Source organism: Pezoporus occidentalis, unplaced genomic scaffold, assembly GCF_034315485.1.
Source record: "Pezoporus occidentalis ecotype Australia unplaced genomic scaffold, CSIRO_AGI_Poc_V1 ctg145, whole genome shotgun sequence".
Taxonomy (NCBI): Eukaryota; Metazoa; Chordata; class Aves; order Psittaciformes; family Psittacidae; genus Pezoporus; species Pezoporus occidentalis.
The window spans coordinates 703350-724304 of NW_026913263.1; the positions used below are offsets into that span (position 1 = coordinate 703350).

General features: G+C 38.3%; 1 protein-coding gene across 9 annotated transcripts in view; it reads right to left on the reverse strand.

Moving 5' to 3' along the window:
- DOCK3 (dedicator of cytokinesis 3) overlaps positions 1–20955 on the reverse strand; it is a 205349-nt gene that overhangs the window by 108399 nt on the left and 75995 nt on the right. For all 9 annotated transcript variants that reach the window (XM_062610197.1, XM_062610194.1, XM_062610199.1 and 6 more), the window contains exons 8-9: positions 17118–17159; positions 15029–15183 (exon numbers count right to left, since the gene is read on the reverse strand). In XM_062610197.1, coding sequence (XP_062466181.1) covers positions 15029–15183; positions 17118–17159 — 197 coding nt within the window. The remainder of the gene's footprint in view (positions 1–15028; positions 15184–17117; positions 17160–20955) is intronic.

Genomic DNA, 20955 nt, shown 5'->3' on the forward strand with positions numbered 1-20955 from the left:
GGAATTACTGTATATGACCAACGTATTTTCTTAAAGCTACAAAAAAAAGGCACTTGTTTGAAAACAGCCATAAATTAGCAGAGAAGCACCATGCAAGAGATGCCTGGGGTCTGGTGGGGGAAAGAGAGCTGAACTCCAGTCTCTAAACCTTACAGTTTGGAAAAGCTAATATTTGCATAAATTAACTTGTGAAACTGTTCTTTTTATCACAGAGGAAGTACACTGAACCAGCACAACAGATATTTTAAAGCCCCAGTGCAGCAGCATTAGCTTATTTTTCAGGAAAGCAATTACTGTTCCCCAGTTGTGTGTGTAATGGCAAAGAGAAAAGCCTGGCTGTGTTGCCCTGGCTTTCCATTTGCGCTGCTCCTGCAATACAGATAACAATAACTACGGGATGCTTCTCGTATTTGCTCGTACAACCTCAGACTAGGCAAAACACAGATTTTTATTTTCATTCCATCTGCCAAATTTGTCAAAATCTGTCTCATGTCTGTCAACTGCAAAAACATTACAGTGATCAAAATGGTCACTGAAGGACATCACTGTATCCTGATGCTTCTGAAAACACCCTGTAGAAGCTATCTAAATAAGAAACAAGTTCCATATCAGTCCTTCTGAGCTTCTATTTCAACTGGATGCTCTCATATTCGTGAAGAAATCACATATGTACACTAACATTTCAGCCGTTTCCTACTGTTGTAAATATTGGGTTGATCTTGATCTTGACAGATGATTTAAGCAATAAGAGGAAGGGTTTGCAATTGAATACAACTGTTCATGACACCTATGTAAGTATGTGAAGAAATAGAAAACTAATGTTATAACCAAAGGGTAAATAATTCTGGCTCCTAAAAGTGGAAGTCTCTTCTAAATACTATTTTGTGGAAAGATCATAAATACTTTAAACAAAGTTTCCTTTTTTTGTGAAAATACTTCAGAATGCATCTACATGTTGCCATCATAATTAAAAAAGCAGAACTCTTAGGATAACTAAGCAATTTATTTGCAGTCCATTTAGGAGTACTGTCTGTAAATAGCTTTTCCAGTTTATTTTTGTTAATGACATTTACCTTTCAGAGTTGCTGATTTCTACTCATCCTCTTCGAAATAAATCAAAGTCCTTACAGCTGCTGTAAGACTGACCTAACAATAAAATCTCTCAGTGCTCCACAGAACGAGTCTGTAGTTCTCAGGTGAAGTGTGAGAGCATCAAAGCCTATGCACAGAATGACACTGTGTTTGCGAAGAACTCTGTTCCCACTTACAACGTAAAACCAACAGCGTGTACTAGATCCCATGGCAAAGCAAGATTTGAGCAATCCATCATATCTGTCAGTCCTGAACCCCTGAGATTACCTCTGCTGAACTCTGAATTTGCATATCATCTGAACAATGACTCAGGGACTATTTCGGCTCTTCCTTTTCAGGCAAGTGCTCATGGTGCGTGTTTGGGTTTTTTCCCTTCTTCGGGGAAGGGAGTTCTTTCACGAGCTGCCTTACCCCGCAGATCTGCGATAACCCCACTTTCACAAACAAGTGAAGGGAAGAATGCTGCTTTAGTTTATGGAGTGCATTTTATAGAGACATCTTAGAGAAAAGAACACCAAATCTGTGAGGGAAATTAATCTGGCTCTAAGAAAACGGCTCCAAGCAACGCAGTTTGCTTCCTAGCAAATTCAGGCCTAATGCTCATGAATTATTAAATTACCACATTGGATAGAAGCCCTGGGGAAGGATAACAGAGCTTACAGTAAGACTGTTACTGCAAACACTGGGTTTCCATGGAAACAGAAAATAGTGAAAATAACTATTTCTACTGTATTTCAAGGAAAAACCACCACAATGTTAAAAACCCTGTTAAAGCTTGCAGAACTGTAGCTAAGCCCCAGTTACATTCTTCCTTGGGGTTTTGTGAGTCTGCCACACTCAAACATGTGACACATTCATTAGTATTTTTGTGTTATTTTCATCATGAAAGATTTGCGTTCCTGAAAGGAATCCTCCCCATGAGCTAGAAAAAAAAGTTTATATTTCCAAAAAAAGAGACTTTAGTCATGCAGTGTGATTCCTGAGTCCCTGCCAGTGATCGTGATTCTAACTAATGAAAAGAAAGCCAGACTGACCCTGCCTGGTGGTAGGTGTGAAATGTTTCGACCATAACTGCAGGGAAGGCTTCTAATTTTAGATTACACGTATTTCAGAATAACTATTTTATCAGCATCTCTAACCTGGGAAAAGCTAATGGTTCTGAGGTCTAACACAGCACCTACCTCATTAATTCCTGCTCTACAAACTGCATACCCCTGATTACTTGGCTTTGCATTTGACAGTTTCAGTCAGAGGCAAGGAACTGGGTTTTGACAGCAAATTTTGCAACAGGAAGAGCTCAGGTATTAAGAGTAGTATTCATTAGAGTAGACCTTCCTACAGACAGGAAATTACTTGTAATTGCTTTCTCTGAGCTCTGCAGTCGATATAAACATGTATTTGCACCCTGCCAGCTAAGACATTAAAATCTCTCCTAGCTGTGTGTTCATGATACATTTCAAATTTGTCGGAGCAGAAAAAGGGAAGAACAACTTTGAATACCCACAACTAATTGATTTCCTTCTCTTTAACAACCTAAAAATCAAAATACCCCTGTACAAAAATCTGTATCCCTAACTATTGATATGTCATATCTAATCCCCAACCTGAAAAAACATTAGGGCAGGAAAGGGGGTGGGGCTGGAGAGAGATAAGATTGATTTTTATCTAGTAACACCACATACCTCTCTAGAGCAACTTTCATATACAAATCCACAGTCATACTTTCTTTAAAATATATAATATTAACAAGAAAAGGGACAAGCAGGAAAACCAAGCAAATGCAGATTTGGGAGAGAAATCTAGGGAATGAAAAGCAGCTGAAGCAAGTGGTAGAGAAAATGAAAAGGTGTTAATACTCCTTAGCCCTCTTGTAAGAAACTGCACACATACAGATACCCCTTGCAAAATACTGTGGAGCTTATATCTGTCTCCAGTGATGACCAAGCTTGTGTTTTCTGAAAGTTATATATTAAAAGGCTCTTTGTCCCCTGTCATATGCGTGTATTAAACCCACCTATTTTCCATGTTAACAAGAGCAATCAGAACAAGGGCTATGGCTGATGATGGTTTTAGGGAAGTCCATCTTGAGCAGGATCAAGAATTGACACCCCCCTCATTACAATTGCTGGGGATTATCTATTGGACAAGTCAGAAAAATACCTGCCTTGAAAAAACACAATAAATGAACAAAATAACTGAGGTATAGGAGGAACCGATGGAGGATTAGCTATCCAACAGAGCAGATAGCTAGAAAAGAAGTAAAAATTAGAAAGATGGATTTTTTTCATGACTAAGCAGAAGAAAAGCCTCATTAGTTAGCAAGCCTAATCCCTCAGAAAATTCTCTGAAATATTAAAGAAATAATTCTGAATGATACAAAATTGTTTTTTCCCAGTAGACAAATCATTATACTGACAGTGAATGAGATAATGTTTCTATTTTAAAATAACTATGAGGAGGCTGCTATTAAAAACATAACAAATGCAAAGTTTAGCATGTAATTGCACAATAAAAGTAGAATATAATTTTCTGCTTCCTAACATAACAACTAACAATAGTGGAACATGATAATATTTTAAAGCAATTAACAGGGGATAACCACACACACACTGTCACAGCACTCCCAGAGCTATTACCTGAAGAGAGAAATAATGCACAAAAGGGGATCTTAAGGTCAGTTCCACAGTCTGGGAGAGAATGTGGCCAAACTTTTTTGCCACAGCTTTTACTGTGGATCTTTCCACGTTAACCAACTTCATCTTTTTTTTTTTCGGCTGTTCAACCATATTCAACTACCCAGTCTTTTTGTCTTCTGACCCTATTAAAGCCTATCTTCCTGTTTATTCTTTACCTGCGTGTACCTCTCCAACCGCTTTGACATTCCCAACTGCTAGGCCTCCCTCAACCCAAGCAGCATCCGATTTCTAAGATGCGAACAGCTTCTACAGCTTTGATTTGGAGCACGTGGACCTGTTCCGTAAAGGTGTTCTCCCATTAAGCATGCTGACCTGGCATACCAGAGCTTTGAGAAGACTCAAAGCCCTGCTTGGTCAGACAGAGCTTGTGGAAGATTTGCCCTTACTTCTTCAGAAGTTTGCTTTGTGTTCAAAATGAAAGTCCCAGACAATGGCAATCGCCTACAATAGGACGTGTTACAGGAAAATTATTCAAGATGATATGTGTAAACACAATGTACTTTTAGCTACACTGTTCTTGCTAACATTTATTAGCAGCTGATATACATTCCTACTGACACTTTAAGAGTCAGAATAAATATGACTAAATGATGATGAGAACCCCGGAACTAACTGTCATCAATAAATACACAAAGAGATGAAGAATTCCTGTTATATTTGTCAAGGTTACATGCTGCAAATTGGTGTATGTATTTGTATTCTGACATCTGAATGAGGAATACTGTGTCAAGAGAAAACCCTACTGTAGGAAAAGTGAAAAATCAACAAATTCATCATTTCTAAATCCAGTGTTTCAAACTGGTGAATTTTATTCTACTCTAGCAAAACACTCACGTTTTCTTTTTTACGGTGCCTCCCCCCCCAGCAGTGCTGTGACCTCTATCAATTCAGTAGCAACTATAAGTAATGGAAGTTTAGAGATGCTAAAAGAGGACAAGACTGTACAAGTGAGTAGGAGCTTGAGAAAATTCTTCCTTTCCTAACACAGTCAACACTGATCAAACTGAACCCAGTCTGGTCATGCGGTAGAAGTTTACATGTTTACAAGGAAAAGGAGGCAATGCATTTAAAATTATGATCATCTGGTTCTCTAATATTTTTATACCTTTAATATCTTAAACTTCCTATATTTGACTGTCAATTTTTACAAGGTAAAATAATTTGTTTGGAAAGTATCTCAAGAGCATGAGATGAATTACAAACAGAAAGTAATCACCTACATTACTCCTGCAGTCGCCACGATGGTACCAGCATTAACAGCAAAACATTAATGCTCAAAATTTTTTGATTCAGCCTTGAAAAAGTGGCAGATGATTTTAGGTTAGATGACTTCAGAGCAGCTAAACCCACCTATCAATCATGATGTCGATTAACAGCATAGTTTTTAGTCCAAAATGGTTTCCAAATCATGTTTTTCTCCTGAGAGCTGCTTTGTCAATGGCACTAAATTCTTAAGACAGAAGACGAGACGGGCTGTACTACTCACATCCACATCCCCAACATCCACCTACGAATTCAGAATATTTCCACAAAAAAGATCTTCCCATATCACCTATTAGCAATAGCATTAAAGAGCAAGGTCGCTTTCTTTCGTTTTGCCTACTGCTTTTCAATTTTAACACAGAAATAGATGTTTCATTTTCACCAAATTCCTAGCACTGTATTGAAATCTGGCAGCTGGATAGATCTGCCTCTACATTTCTAGTATTTTATAATCGGTATGGGTCTGTTTTCTCACCCTGCTGCACATGTTTTACCTAGCCATCTGCTGAGAAAGAACGGATTATAATTTTATCTTTCAGTGAGAAGGAAAAGAACGTGAAAAGGTACCTCAACAAAACACAATGAGGTGCTTTATAAACAGCTACATGTTGACTTTGTTAATACCTCCACGTACTCTGAGGTAAGAATCAAAGACACAAGAAAAAGAATGAGGCAATGAAGCTGCTTTATGAACATCAGAAGATTAATTTCTTTTTTAAAAGAGCAAGAACTTTCTCTGTAATGCACCCAACCAAAAAGGTTGATTTGCATAAGAAAAGCTACAAGCAGTTATAAATTAAGCACTGAAGGATAAAGTCTTGCTTCAGAGCAGACACATGCTTCTCCACCCTGCGTCTTATTGTCCTAAACAAAGAGGAACAGTGTGAAATCTGGAATTCTAAGGCAGAACCTTTGGAAGGAGAATGTTTTGCCAACATACTCTTTCCCAATTGCAATACCTAGTCAAGATCACTGTCCATCATGATGCTGCTAGGAAACTACCAGCTGATGTAATGCAGTACAAAAAAAGGCATACATAAGAGATTAGTTATAAGAGCAGATGGGATCATTAAAATAATTCAATCTGGTCTACTACGTAACACAGACCACACACCATTTATCTTAATATATACCTTTGGATTTCTTAGTTTTAAGATGTGAGGGGGTGGGGAGGGGAGGAGGAGGCTGAGGCAGATGTTTGGCTTATAAAAATATGTAGTTTGCAGTACCTCCTTTCTTTATTCCATACCTTCTTATTATTCTTCATATGAGCAGTTGCTGCCTCTTTCCTTACATGAGAGTGCAAATGATTTATATTTATGATGTGTATCAGGATATCAACCTATAGTGTAGAAGAATGAAGCATACTCTGGTAGTACACAGTACTTCAATACAAAATTTTGGACAGGCATCTTACATTACAGCAAACATTTCTTGGTAGCAAGTCATACCCTGCCCCCATAGCCGAAAATCTGAGCACGTTATCTGCACTATTACATTCATCACTTCAGTAATAAGAAAAAAAATATATCAACAATGATATGTACTCATTGTGTAAGGCTACAGTTATACTGGGCAAAGTCATTTAGATAAAGCCCACAGGCACAGTTTAGTATAGAGTAAAAACCCAAAGGTGTGAAATGCTAATCAGTCCAAGTTAATAACCGCCCAGATTATTACTACGCTGTTAGTATCTTTCCTACATTTCTCTCTCATTTCAGTGCTTCACAGTCTAACAAACTGGTGCTCATTAATAATTTTAATTCCATTACTATTTTTTCCCCTCCCTCTTCCCCCTTAAAACAAAACAAAAGAATATTTTATTTCCCAAATCAAATTATTTAAAATGATACTCAGAGGAAGAAATTCTACTAATTCCATCCGGATGTTCCTCTTATACTGACAGCAGAGAAAAAAAATAAGATCTGAAGAAAACCCAAATTAATAGCAAATTATTGCAGAATGGATGCCTGCAAAAGGAAATGAAAGGAATGGTTTACGGAAGAAACAAACCTGTTGCAAGCTGAAAAGCTTAGATCTCTATTTGATTAGTTCCTGGAGAAACACAATAAAAAGACAAGGACATGTGAAAAACCTCAGTGGGTAGAAGAGTGTATTAGTGCACTCAGAGAGGCACTATGGAAATGAGACCCCTCCAGAAAAAGTGCAGGAATATGCATACCTGAGAACTAGTCAGAGCTTTTAAGGTCCATAACTATGCAGCACCTTTCTTCTCGTTTCACTGTGCTGTGTGAGAGATGGGTCATCAGTATACAAGTTCCTACATGTCTTTAAACCTGATCATCTCTGATGAGCCCCAGAAATTTCCCATGTACTATGTTTTTAGAATCCAGCTGGGAAGCACCTAAGTGGAAGGAATGTGTGCTTAAAGAGGAAGGGATATGTTCTGCATTTGCAGGTGCATTTACTTCTCCACTTAACTCTTTCCCCAACATCTGACATAAATTCCCTCAAAGCTGACTAGATAATACAAAACTGTCCAACAAAATAATAGAATCATAGAATAGTTAGGGTTGGAAAGGACCTTAAGATCACCCAGTTCCAACCCCCCTGCCATGGGCAGGGACATCTCACACTAAACCATATCACCCAAGGCCTTGTCCAACCTGGTCTTGTACACTGCCAGGGATGAAGCATTCACAGCCTCCCTGGGCAACCCATTCCAGTGCCTCACCACCCTCACAGGAAAGAATTTCCTCCTTAGATCCAATCTAAACTTCCCCTGTTTCAGTTTTAACCCATTACCCCTTGTTCTGTCACTACAGTCCCTAATGAAGAGTACCTCTTCAGCATCCCTATAGGCCCCCTTCAGATACTGGAAGGCTGCTCTGAGGTCTCCACGCAGCCTTCTCTTCTCCAGGCTGAACAGCCCCAACTTTCTCAGCCTATCTTCATACTGAAACACACGTAACTAAAGCTATATGGTCCATCACTACGTGCCCTCACACGAGGAACAGACAGTAGTCCATACTGAGACTGAACTTTTTCTGGTTTTAAATCCTTCCATGCTTGCCTTTTCTATTACTGGGACAGGCCCGTGTAAGAGATGTCAACTGCATGATTAAAAAACAACACAAAATGACCAACCCCAGCAACAAACCAAAAAACCCCTCACACAAAAATAACGTTTCTTTGACAAGCACCGTTCCAATTGCATCTCAGCAGAAGTTACACTCATCTTCATTTTCAGCCTCGAGAAGGAAAGGCTTCAGGGAGGCCTTACTATGGCCTTCCAGTACCTAAAGGGTGCTTATATGAAAGATGGGGACCAACTTTTAGTAGGCCCTTTTGTGATAAGGCAACACATGATGGTTTTAAACTAAAAGAAGGTAGATTTAGACTAGATATAAGGAAGAAATTTTTCTGAAGGTGGTGAAATGGAAGAGATTGCCCAGAGGGGTGGCAGATCCCTTATCCGTGGAAAATTTAAAGTCAGGTTAGACAGGGCTCTGAGCAATCCGATCTAGTTGAAGATGTCCCTGCTCACTGCAGGTAGGTTGAACTAGATGAAGATGTCCCTGCTCACTGCAGGTAGGTTGAACTAGATGACCTTTAGAGGTCTCTTCCAAACCAAACCATTCTATGATTTTTGCTACGATCTTGTTTTGCCTTTTCCATAGCACTGAAAAAATTCCAAGACATAGATGGCAGCTACAAAATAATTAGATGGATCAGTGAAAATTGGTGCCTTTCGTAATTTTATCTGATCCTTCTTATTTAAGAGGGTCACTCATATTAGAATAAACTCAGTTTTGATGGAGGATGACGCAGACAGGTTTCCAGTTCAACCACAGACATCTGAATCCAAAATCTTAATCTTCAGCAGAATTTTTGTCTACAAAGTCAGATAACAACAGAGAACTAGATAATCTTACCGTCCTTTCCAATCCTAACTATTCTATCATCATTCCAGGATTCAAAGCATCCTAAGGATGCTCGGTTATGACTAAGGAGTCGTAACAGGAAAAAAGATGCAAGTAAAATTGATAAACCTAAACTTGCCTTTTTATGCACTAAAATAGGGAGCTGGATATAATACTAACTCCTGAGTGACCTTTAGAGTCTAGACTTACCATTACCATACTGCATATGCCATAAAACTCTCCTCTGCCAGTAGAAGGTATTTCCTCTGTTTGCCTAACTTCTGTGGATGAACATGCTAACCCCCACCCTGCATGCCCTACTAACAAAGTGCCAAGCAACCAACCAGCCTCTAAAAATGCTACAGTACTCCAAGTTTAAATATCTGCCACAATTATGAGCAAGACAAGTTTGGACTCTGATCAACAATCATTCTTACCTAGACAGAATTTATGGCTAAAGATGCTTAATTAAAAACTTCTGACTACTGAATAAATTAAAGTAATGCTGATCCACAGGATGCATCATGAAGATCACATTAAGGATTCCCCAGTGGCTGTCAGGATCTCAGCTGGCTTTCACCTTTCTTTAGGTAAACTGGAATCCTAATTTCCGACAGGAATATTTTTGGTTAGAGCAGCTGCTGCTTCTCCTGTCCTATTCTCTGCTACCTTCCCAGGCAAACCCACAGAATAAAAAGTACCATCTTTTTTCCACTGTATTCCTCTCCCCCCTTTTTTTAATGTAGGGAAAAGATGTACTTCTCATCCTTTCTGGTTCCTTAAGTAAGATTTCCAGAGTACATTTTCATGAACTTTAAACTCTTATTTTGACTGCATGTCTGTAATATAGACTTTTAAAATACTGGACATTTTAGTATTTTTCATAACATAATTGTATCATGCATTGATGTGCTGGGAGCATCAAACAGAAAAACATTGGAATAGCACAGTGTAGAAGAAAAAGCAGTTCTTAAACTGAATAACATCTACCTATCCCTAAATGTTTTCTTCATTTGTTCTATGTGATCACTTCTGGGTGACCTTGTGGCACACGTGTTGAAGAAAAAGAATGCAATATCCTGAAAAATTGCTATGATTTCCTTTTTGTTTCCAAAACCAAAATAAAGTTGGTACCATGAAGACACTGCAAAAAGAGTTACATAGATTTTTGAGTTGGACAGAATGGAATAATAGATGTTAATAATAAGGACAGTCATATAAGTAGATAGGAGAAAATATAATGTGTGCTATGGTGCTCTCCGAACAGTATGTGATCTTATAAGTGAAGAGCTGATTATAAGACAGATGGCACAAGAGCAGCAAATTAGGAGCTACCAAACTTTTGCTTGTGCACAATGCAAACCAAAGAATGTACTTTCAATGTCTTTCTTTGAGAACATTTTACAAAACCCATCATAAAATCTGAAGAGTTTCATTACTAGGTCATTGTAAATGTCCTTAGTCACCAATCCCCACTGTATATTTACATCTAGAATAATGTACGGCCACCTGTTGCTACTACTACAACTGTTTAAACTCAAAATATTCACTACTTAAACCAGCCACTGTTCTTAGTTACCTTTTCCTCATGCTGCATCATATACTGCCCTGCTCCTAATTTGAGCCATGTTTTCCTTTGTTGCCCGTCTGCTGGCGATGTACTTACAGCAGCTGGTGTTCATGTGTGAGTAACTTTCTCTCCCTCTCTACATTCAACTCCAGCTGAACTTTTATAATCCAGTCTTTACTTGCACAGACAATTTTTTGTAGCTAATCTCATGTAACTTCTTGACTGTGTGTCAGAGTGGGCCAATCTTATACTCCATGGAATGCAACACCACGATAAACTGACAGCAAAAAGAAACACACAAGCAAACAAGCAGAACACCCCAGGTAGTGGCACATTCAGACCGAACAGACTAGCTGAAAGATCATAAGGCTTCTCATAGTGCCATGTATTGAAAAGAGGATGCATCAGCAAATGATGCCTCCTACAGACACTGGAGAGAAAGAGTGGTCTCGCAACAAAAAGGACTCAAGTGTATTCTGTATGCAAAATGTACACATGGACTTCCTCTGTCAAAGCCATCAACACTCCCATGGATGCTTAGCACATCTTCCACAATCTCCTGTCATAAGGAGGCCTGTATTATAATGGGCATGGTAAAGACACAGTAAGTAGGCAGATGGAGGAGTTACAACCAGAAATATGCATGACACTATTTTCCATGCATAATTACTGATTAGGCCCCAGTTTTTCAAATTCAATCACATTAGAATTTCTTTTTTTGTTCTATTCACTCTCCATAATTAAGGTTATTTATAGATGACAAGAAACTCTTCAATCCCGGTGGAGTAAAATAGGGTAACTGGTAAAACAGTGATAGAAACATCTATTCTGGTTTAAGACGCAGGCAGAATAAAAAAAGCCTTTACATGTTTAAACATAAGCTTTATAAAGAAAAAAATCTGAGATTTATTTATCCATTTTCATACTTAGCGGATTCTTCAAGCTTGTTTTCAGAAAAAAACTGATCTCATGCTTTTGGAATGCGTCATTTCTGAAATTATGTGTGTTTTTATGCATTTATTAGTAAAAAGGAGCTATTTAAAAGTAGCCAAACCTCATCACTTTACTGAATAGAGTTTTTTTTCCTCTCATCAAAATAATACTGCAAAAACGAAAACCAAAACAACCCATATTCATTGCATCCTTCCAGCACGGATAATACTCTGGATCAGGTTTTCCACCAGTTTTCCAGCCCTTTTATAATAGTTCAATTTGAGTCTCCTTGCTTTACCCTAGCAAGTTTAATGCTGAGGCATACATCGCATCCCCATATAGCAGAAACAAATTAGCTGGCTCTGATGTGACTTCTGCTTGACAAATCTGTGTTGACTTGTACTTATCATCTGGTTAGCTTCTCACTGCTAATAGTTTATTTGTTCCAGAACCTTTTGCATTTGTCATCTGACTGTAGCTTACCTTAGGGAGATTGAGGCAAAACAGCTACTAAATTCTCCAGTTATCTTGGTAACATCTGCTGATAGCTTAATGTCCCCTTTAATCTCTTCAGTTATTTCATGATTTTGTAAAAAACATATATTTGCTGGTAAAGCATTATAGAATTATTCTTTTTTTCTCCTTGATGTCCTTCGGTAATTGCATTTTTTTTTCCTACAATTTTCTGTCTCTTCCCATCCCTGCTTGTGCAATTTCATTAGTTTCTCCTTTTTTATATTTCCTTCCAGACTCCATTTCACCAAAGACTACGTGATACAGACTTTCTGATGTTCCATATATACAATTTCCTTCATATTGAAACAATTTGCTTTTGTACTCTTCAATAGTATCATTAAGAAAGCGACAACTCTCAGATTTCTTTTCTCTGTATCAGTTTACCTATCTTTTTGTGATGTTTATTGACATCTGCCTTACTGAAGTTCACCATCTGTACATTAGCATTATCTTTCTTTCCTTTTCTAGTTACTATCAACTCTATCATTTCATGATCATTCATCCCAAGGTACTTCTCACACTTGGGGCTGTACTCCCCATTCGACTGTAATCAAAACTAGGTTAATAGTCTCATTATTTTCTGCTAACTTCCACATGGCAAAGAAATGGAAGTATTCAAGTTTAGGAGGAAAGATTTTGTTGCTACACTAATGCTTTCTGTAGGTAAGAATATATGACAATTTTTGCATCAAAAAATGTCAAATACTTTAAAACATACAAATAAAAGATTTCTATCTCTTTTCATATGATCCATTAACTCATACTCTGATTGACAGGTTGTTTCTGTTGTGGACTGAAGTAAAGTTTTGACGCAGACATTCACCCATCTAGTTCTAGTTACTTTTCATAATTCTGTCAAGAGTAAAAATTAAGTCACTTTTCCCCATTTTTTACTTCTATGTTCTACCCCTCCAACACCAACATGCTTATTCTTGCTATCCGTATTTCCTCACTGTCATCTTTTGGCTGCTTCTCATTTCTAGAAAGCACAAACCATTGAACACAGTACAGTTCCACATTTGTATTCAGAACCTGGGAATATATCTCAAACTGCATTTCAGCTCCTGCTCCAACCTTCCGATTCCTAATCCATAACTGGTACATGCTATTACTTCAGCTCTTCAAAGATACTGGAGCTTCCACCAGTTCTTCACTTAACCTAACTGGGAAATAACTATTGCAACCAGCAGGTTCCATAATGTTTTTAATCTACTCTATGTCCAAAGCAGTAACACTGAAAGCCAGTCAACCTCCAATGTGAACTGTCTGGGCAAGGAATTTATCAACCTTGAAACCATTTCAGAAAACTCAATTTGTCTTTTTCATTTAGAATGCAGCGTGCAGAAGCTTTGCTTTTTACCTTAATGTACTGTCTCCTGAGAGGAAAGAAACTTAATCTTTTAAAGTAGATACAAAAAAATCATTCTGAATTTGCAGCAGCGTGTTTGTCTGTTTTCTGGCTTTAACTTCCTTCACTAAACCAGAGCTCAGCCTCATTACACATTTCTTCTCCACCACTCTTCGGGACACAAGAAAATGTAAAATTATGCTGTTCTCACTGCATCAGATCACTGATGAAGAGCTAAGTAATAACAACTGTTTGCACATCAAAACATTATTATAGATATTTAAAAGTGCCTGAACCACTCTCTTGCTTTTTCTCATTATAACTATTATTTTCTTTTTTTAATCATTTGCAAACCCCCTTCTCGAGGCTTTCCCACTCAACGTTTACATACTATGCAAACTGCAGCCCAAGATAATTCATCTCCTTCTGAGGCAATTTCTGAGACCTTTCATAGTCAGGGGATCAGCTTGTCCCTTCCCCTTCCCTGCAGCTTCCTTCATCTAAATAATCCGATATTTTACTGCTTTGAGGTATGAACTAATTAATTGTGCGTATTTTTTGTTTTGTTTTTCCATTTTCACCTTTCCCTCTTAACACCTATTTTTTGTTAATTCTCTCAATAGGGGAATTAGAGGCATGTCCTCCCTAACTACATCAAAACAAGCATTTCTCACCTCGTGGGGGTGAAATAAACATGATGTAGTACCAGCTTAGGCATTCTTGCCATTTTCTGCAAAACGATCTTTAAGTTGCCTAACTAAATGGTGGCAGACATGCATTTATAAGCTGCAGTCAAGAGCTTTCTAATATAGACCACTTTTTTAGTGGGATGTATTCTGAAGAGCTACAAAACTGTTAGCACTCTACTCTGAACCCTTTGGGTCTCTTTCCTCTGTTTAGAACAAATCTAAACCTAATTTGCTGAAAATAGGACAGTTTTGACCACAGTAGTGGCAAACATGGTCTGTGCCAACTCTCAGGACATGCCTTAATCAAAACCCAAAAAACCTCACAAACATGGTGTAGTTTAGATCAAGCCACACTTTAGCCTAAGATACACCTACTTAATTTCTGAGACACAGTGCATATGCTGCAGTACTTTTTACATATTCTGATGTTTTCAAAACACATGCTTGTAAACAAAAAATACAGCACATATCTTATTTGCTAACATTAGTAACAATTACCCCAATGTCCTGAGCAGCACAGTTGTCCAGTGTAGACACAGGGATGAATATGAATAGTTCACTTTATATTGATAGCAAGAGTAATGAAAACAAGCTACACTGTAACATGCCTGCAAGGCAAAGAGTGGGTTGAGCATTAAAGAGCCTCAATTCAGCACCCGAATAGCAGCCCTCTTTCCAAAACAGTCATACACCATGGTCCTGCCATTACTGGTATTTCTTAAACCACGGCCCTAAAAAGGCAGCTACTAAACACTAAGACCTCCAGTAACATGTGGAGGCAAAGTCAGAAACCTGAACACAGTTCAACTATTCTGTGGCTTTAATTCTTCGCTTATATGTAAGCACAAAATGTCATATGCAATGATCAGTATTAGTGATGTTCTCAAGCATGCAATGCAGGGCTGTCAATTTATGATTTATAAGCTTTGTCCTTCCAGTTGTGTCACAAGAACAGCTCATATGTTTCTCTCCAACGTATTTGCTTTGCTCAGAATCTTTTACCTAGTAAGCTTTTTAGTTACTTGATACAGTCCTACCTGATCTGCTTGCCCTCTCGAACATCGTACAGAGAAAAAAAGACATCTGTGTCTTCTCCAATTGTATTGTAGGTGAAGCTCTTTAGACTGAGGAAGAAGTGATGAGGCACTGGCATACGACAAGCTTCCCCGTGACGCTGACGAATCGTATCCACCTGATTAAAAACAGTAACAGTGACTTTTAACTCTTCACTAATAAAGGGCACGTGACCAACGTGATAACTTTAACTGAGATTCTGCAGTACTTTCTCCATCACATAAAACCTTAATCTCAATATATCCTGCCTCAGAGATGCATGCCAGATTAAGTTTTCGTCCTGGTTTTCCCCACTTTTAATTTGAATAGTTTGAGAAACCATGATAACCAACTAGAGATAAATGATTTATGCATTTGAAATCCATTTTTATCAAGAAAACCAATTACACCTATTTCTCAAATATTGTCTTGATTCTGGTACTGAAAACAAACTATTGTAAAGTGGTGGTAGGGTGGCTCTTGAAGATTTCCATTTAAAACAGATGGACTTCAAAGCATTTTTAAGAATAACATTTGTTACCTTATTTCTTTGCAGCAACTATAATTCATTTATGGAGGTCACTTATGGGGCCCAGCTAGATCAGGGAAGTGATTCCCCCCCCCCCCATACTTGCACTGGCAAGGCTGCACCAATGATAGGAGAAGAGGAAATGGCCTCAAGTTGCATTAGATTTAGACTGGCTATTAGGAAAAATTCCTTCACTAAAAGGGTTGTTAAACATTGGAACAGGCTGCCCAGGGACGTGGTCAACTCATCATCTCTGGACATACTTAAGAGACATGCAGATGTGGCACTGAAGAGACACGGTTTAGTGGTGGACTTGGCAGTGCTGGGGTAATGGTTGAACTCAATGATCTTAAAGGTCTTCCCAAACTAAACAATTCTACGATTCTATGATTCAGAGCCAGGCTCTATAGGCTAATATGTCCTGCAGGTATATAAAAAAAAACATCTTAACATTGGTTGATAACATGAGCAATCAATAAAGTCAAAGAGAATCACAGAACAGCTTGGGTTGGAAGGCACCTTAAAGATCATCTGTATTCCAACACCCTGCCACAGGCAGGGACACCTTCCACTAGACCAGGTTGCTCTAAGCCCTGTCCACGCTGACCTTGAACACTGCCAGGAATGGGGCAGCTACAGCTTCTCTGGGCAACCTGTGGCAGTGCTTCAGCACCCTCACAGTGAAGACCTTCTTCCCAGTGTCTAACCTAAATCTCTCCTCTGTCAGGTTAAAGTCATTCCCCTTTGTCCTGTCCCTACATGCCCTTGTAAAAAGTCCATCTCCAGCTTTCTTGTTGGCCCTGTTAGGTACTGGAAGGATAGCAGAAAGGTTTATATTTTGACTCCGTATATTGAGACTTTTTTATAAACAGTGAAAATTGGGGTAGAGATAAGAGAAAGAAGCATAATTAGAAATAAGTTTACTGATCAATATTTATAGCCCTTTATATCTTTTCTATGCTGATCTTAATAAACAGGTTGCAGGAATATCCTAAGCTCACTAGGCTCGCCTTCTCCAAGTGTACAGACAGGTATGCACTAACAAAGAAAATTTTGAAGTTTTCAGACTTGAAAACTAGATTTGTACTAGCTTTAAAAATAAAGCTTCAATTGAATTTTGTTCTGGATTTTAAATTAAATCCAAGTAAATCCTCATCCTTTCAAGACCGGTACCTGTGAAAGGACAGGTGCCTTGAAAAGATTAGATCCAGATTCCATGACCAGGAATGGATTACATTACTACAGAAAGGATATGTGAAACAGAAGCTTAGTAAGCCATGTGTTAGCAGGTGGAAAGACAACTTACATACACAGAGAAAGGCTTCTGATTTCACTACAAAAGTTATCTTTTAAGAACAACAGTTAGAGCTAAGGAAGAGAGACCTAAACAAAAGCTGAAGAAGGACCTTAGTCAGATCATTACTTGGGGATCTCCTGAGGAAGTGTTCTATGGGTAGGGACTTAACCAACGATATCCATCATGCATTTACATACAGTACCAATAACTTAAAGACAACAAAAACCTGTATGTAGATGATGTTTACCTGTGATGTGCTCTGCTGGACACTGTGTCTACTTGACAAATGCTGTGGAGATACAAAACAGTAACACTTAAACCTTTTTGAAAGTAAGAAATACTTACATTATATCTGTGCAGCATTAGAATAGTCATTTAAAAATGTGACTGTTCAAGGTTATGACCAGATTTTCACAGCCATATTTGACAGTGTATTATCACTCACAAGACCACTAGCTTTCCTAAAGGCTTCTCTCAGTTAAGCCATTTCTTAGCCTAACTACTTGAATTTACAGGTAGTAAATTAGCTTTTAAAGTTAACGGCTGTAATCAGCTAGAGAGAATTTCCAACACTGTAATAACATTTCTTTCTGAAAAGTCCATCACCCTATACCATAGAATTTATGTATTCTCTTGCTAAATGGGGAAACACCTCAGTACTAATCCTCACCTACCAGTATGTTGTCTATGAAAAGATGCATTTGTTCAAAACACAGATATGGATTTTAGACTTTGCTTAAACTTATTGTTCTGATCAGAAAATTAAATTCTGATAAATGGCTAAAGACTTTTCTACAATTTCAGGTGACCAATACCTGTAAAGAAGCATTAAAATAAAGAGCTGCATCCCCAAAACGGAACTCAGAGGATGATGCTGTACTTAAAGTCTTTCATGCTAGAAAATGTTATAATCAGAAAATGGACTGCAGGACTCACTGAACCCATTTAATCTCCGAGGGGAGATTTAAATACTAATCTAAATTGAAAAGGTTTCAGAGAGCTTTAACAACCATATCATTAATGATTCTGCTATGCCTGTTCCACACACATTCATCTTAACATTAGCATTTTAAATTGAAATATTGACATTAACACTACCACATGTTACTAGCCATTCTCTTCATTTGCCTCCTTTTATTACATATCCAACATCTTACTCTGACCAAACACATACACTCTGTAACAGGACTAGCACAATCTGTTGATAACCCCATAGCTTCAAAAGAGATAAGAGCCAAAGAGCCCACAAAACATACTAGGCAATACTTTTCTTCAAGCTTTGTCACTGTCCTTCACACAGAACCAAAAAAAGACCTTTTACTACAAAAGGAGAGATAATCTTCCTAATGAGACTACATCAAGAAGATATCAGGGTACGAGGGACCTGGCAGAAGTGCTCACAAGTCACTTTCTATCATTTATCAGCAGTCCTGACTAGCTAGGGAGGTCCCAGTTGACAGCAGATTAGCAAATGCGATGCCTATCTATGAGAAAGGCTGCTTTTCTCTGCATCCACTAGACACCTTTATGTTCTGGAAGTGAACTGGAACTTTTAAATTTAAACTGCTTATTCTGAACAAGTTCACAGTCACTATTACCCATTTCCTTCTTGCAAATAATTGTGGTTTTTTTCTGTTCCAGCACTTTTTACAGGGAGAGAATGATCACTGGATCCTCTTTCTCCATCACATTTTTTTAAAGTTGTAAAGTACCCTTGCCCTGTGCCAGCGTTCTGGAACCTTACCATCTTTCCAATGATTACTACTAACATGTCTGATTTGGCTTCTCTAGACATTCCGAATGAAATAAGTTCGTAATTCTAAATACCCTGGAACCAGTAACTACTGCATGAACTTCCCCACACGCCATTCAGGTGTGACTCCCTTCCCTTTTCCACAGGTATTGTTAGTGACTTTATCCCCTTACTAGAGCTTGAGGGAGGCAAAAAGCATCTTAAGCACCATGTTACTTTCTTGCATCATGTGCAAGATTCCCCCAGTATAAAAACTTTTTAGTTTCCCAGTAACTGTTTGTTCAAAAAAACAAAAACTGTTTCTTGATACAACTGGCAATATTTCCTTGTTATATATTAATTTGTGCATTGCCTTTCTAACTGTTCTATTAACTCATTTATGCTATTCCATTATACTTTTCTATACTTCTCTTCTTCTATCCTTGCTCTTACTTATCTTAATTTCCCTTCACTCTAGTGACTGAAGGCAATGAAGAATTCTTAATTTATCCAACTTGGCCTGTTAGCAAGTATATTGTGGTTTTGTTTTGGATTTACTGAAAGAACTATCAACCCTACCTACTTCCTTCCTTCCCATCAAACTTGCTTCTCATGATAACTTACCTACCAATATTAGCTTTTATTGTTGTTCCTCCTTCCCTTCCTAATGATACTTGGAAAGTGAACAAGTCCTGTCATTACCAAGTCAACCTCACACAAACCACCTTTTATCTCCATTTTCTCAACTGATGTCTTCTTACTAGGGGTTAGAACCAAATGTACACAAACCTGTCCTCTCCCAGTCTTTATTAGACAGTCAAACAACTGACAGATTTCATGAGTTCCCTGCAGTTTGTGCCCAGTGGGTTTTCTTTTCTAGCAGAGTTCTGGGCAATTGAAGCCTCTATTTGCAATTTTTATAACTGTGAGTTCTTACCAATCTTGTTTTCCGTTTGAATAAAGAATAAGCAGTTATGAGGTGTGGCAGCATTAACTTGGCTACTTATTAGGAACACCTGCTGGTGTTTTTCAGATAGTTGAAAGTAACGGCTAACAGCCAGCAGTAACACAGCCGATAGGGCTGTCTTCCACACACCTGAAGACACATACACAAATCAGTAAATTTAGAGAAAAGCCGAACAATTTGATCACCAGGTTTCACCATTTCTGATTTCTGCAAATGTCTCCAACATTTGGGTCTTGTGACGCCTTCACTAAAAAACACCACTCGAGTTTTTCTGACCTTCTGCTGGACTTGTGCTGCTAAATGACAGCTTCAGTCTAGTGGCAACTGAGCTTTGAGCTCTGTGGCAGGATTCTGAGCACGGATTTTCCCACAATTTCAAAAGCCATGTGAATTATAAAAATGTGTTCCATCATATTAGCTTAAATCACAACCACTGGCCCAGGGAAAGGGCAATCTGGTTTCCTTCAGGAGTAAAGCAATGATTTCTGACAAAAGTTGCGCAACCTGAAGCCAACAGTATTTAGCTTCACCGTGACTAACCTGGAGAAACGGGATCTACAAGGCCTCAAAGCACAACAGTTCTGACAGAGATGAATACAGTAGTCATACAGGAGTCACAAATACACTCAAGCAATAAAACTGACAGCTGAAAATGGTACTCAAAATTGGAAATATATTTAAAATTTACCAAGGAAAGTAATTCCGAGTCTAATGACTCTATAAAATGCCCGAACTGGCTGTCACAGGTAGGAAAGCCTTAGGTGTCACCTCAGCCATTGTTTTGCTAATATGAGACTGTTTCCTAAGTTACATTTAACATTCTACAATCCTGCAAGCAAGAGAGACTAATTGGGCTGTCCCAACTACTCCTGCAAGATTATTTTACAACCTTGTTGCTCATTTGAGAAACTGCTCAGTATTTTGGCAGGAAGGAGGATTCTCTCCCCAGCTTTTTTGTGAAATAACAGAAGCCACACCAAACCCCTCAGAACAACAGAACACCCACTCATATTCCCCTATGCCAATTCCTGATCAATGTGAGTTAAAAAGATAACAGGTTTTCAGCTATTTTCATTCCTGAAAGTGCTTTCTAGCTACAAACTAGATACGATAAGACAGCAGTGTCTTCTTGAATCTACAAACTAAAGCAAGAGACAAGCATGAACTGACTAATGGCCATGTCCTGATACCAGCACAGCATTGAGCAGCAAACTGCTGTGCGCATTTTCTTCAGGACTAAGATGGGTGACATAATCAGACTAATCTGACAATTCATTAGCTATCTGCTGTACTCCAGGTATTCAGCGTAAAAGAACCCTGCAGAATGAAACAGTAATAAAGCAATCCTATTAGCAGCTTGCCTTGCATTCTCTGAGTCATCACTAA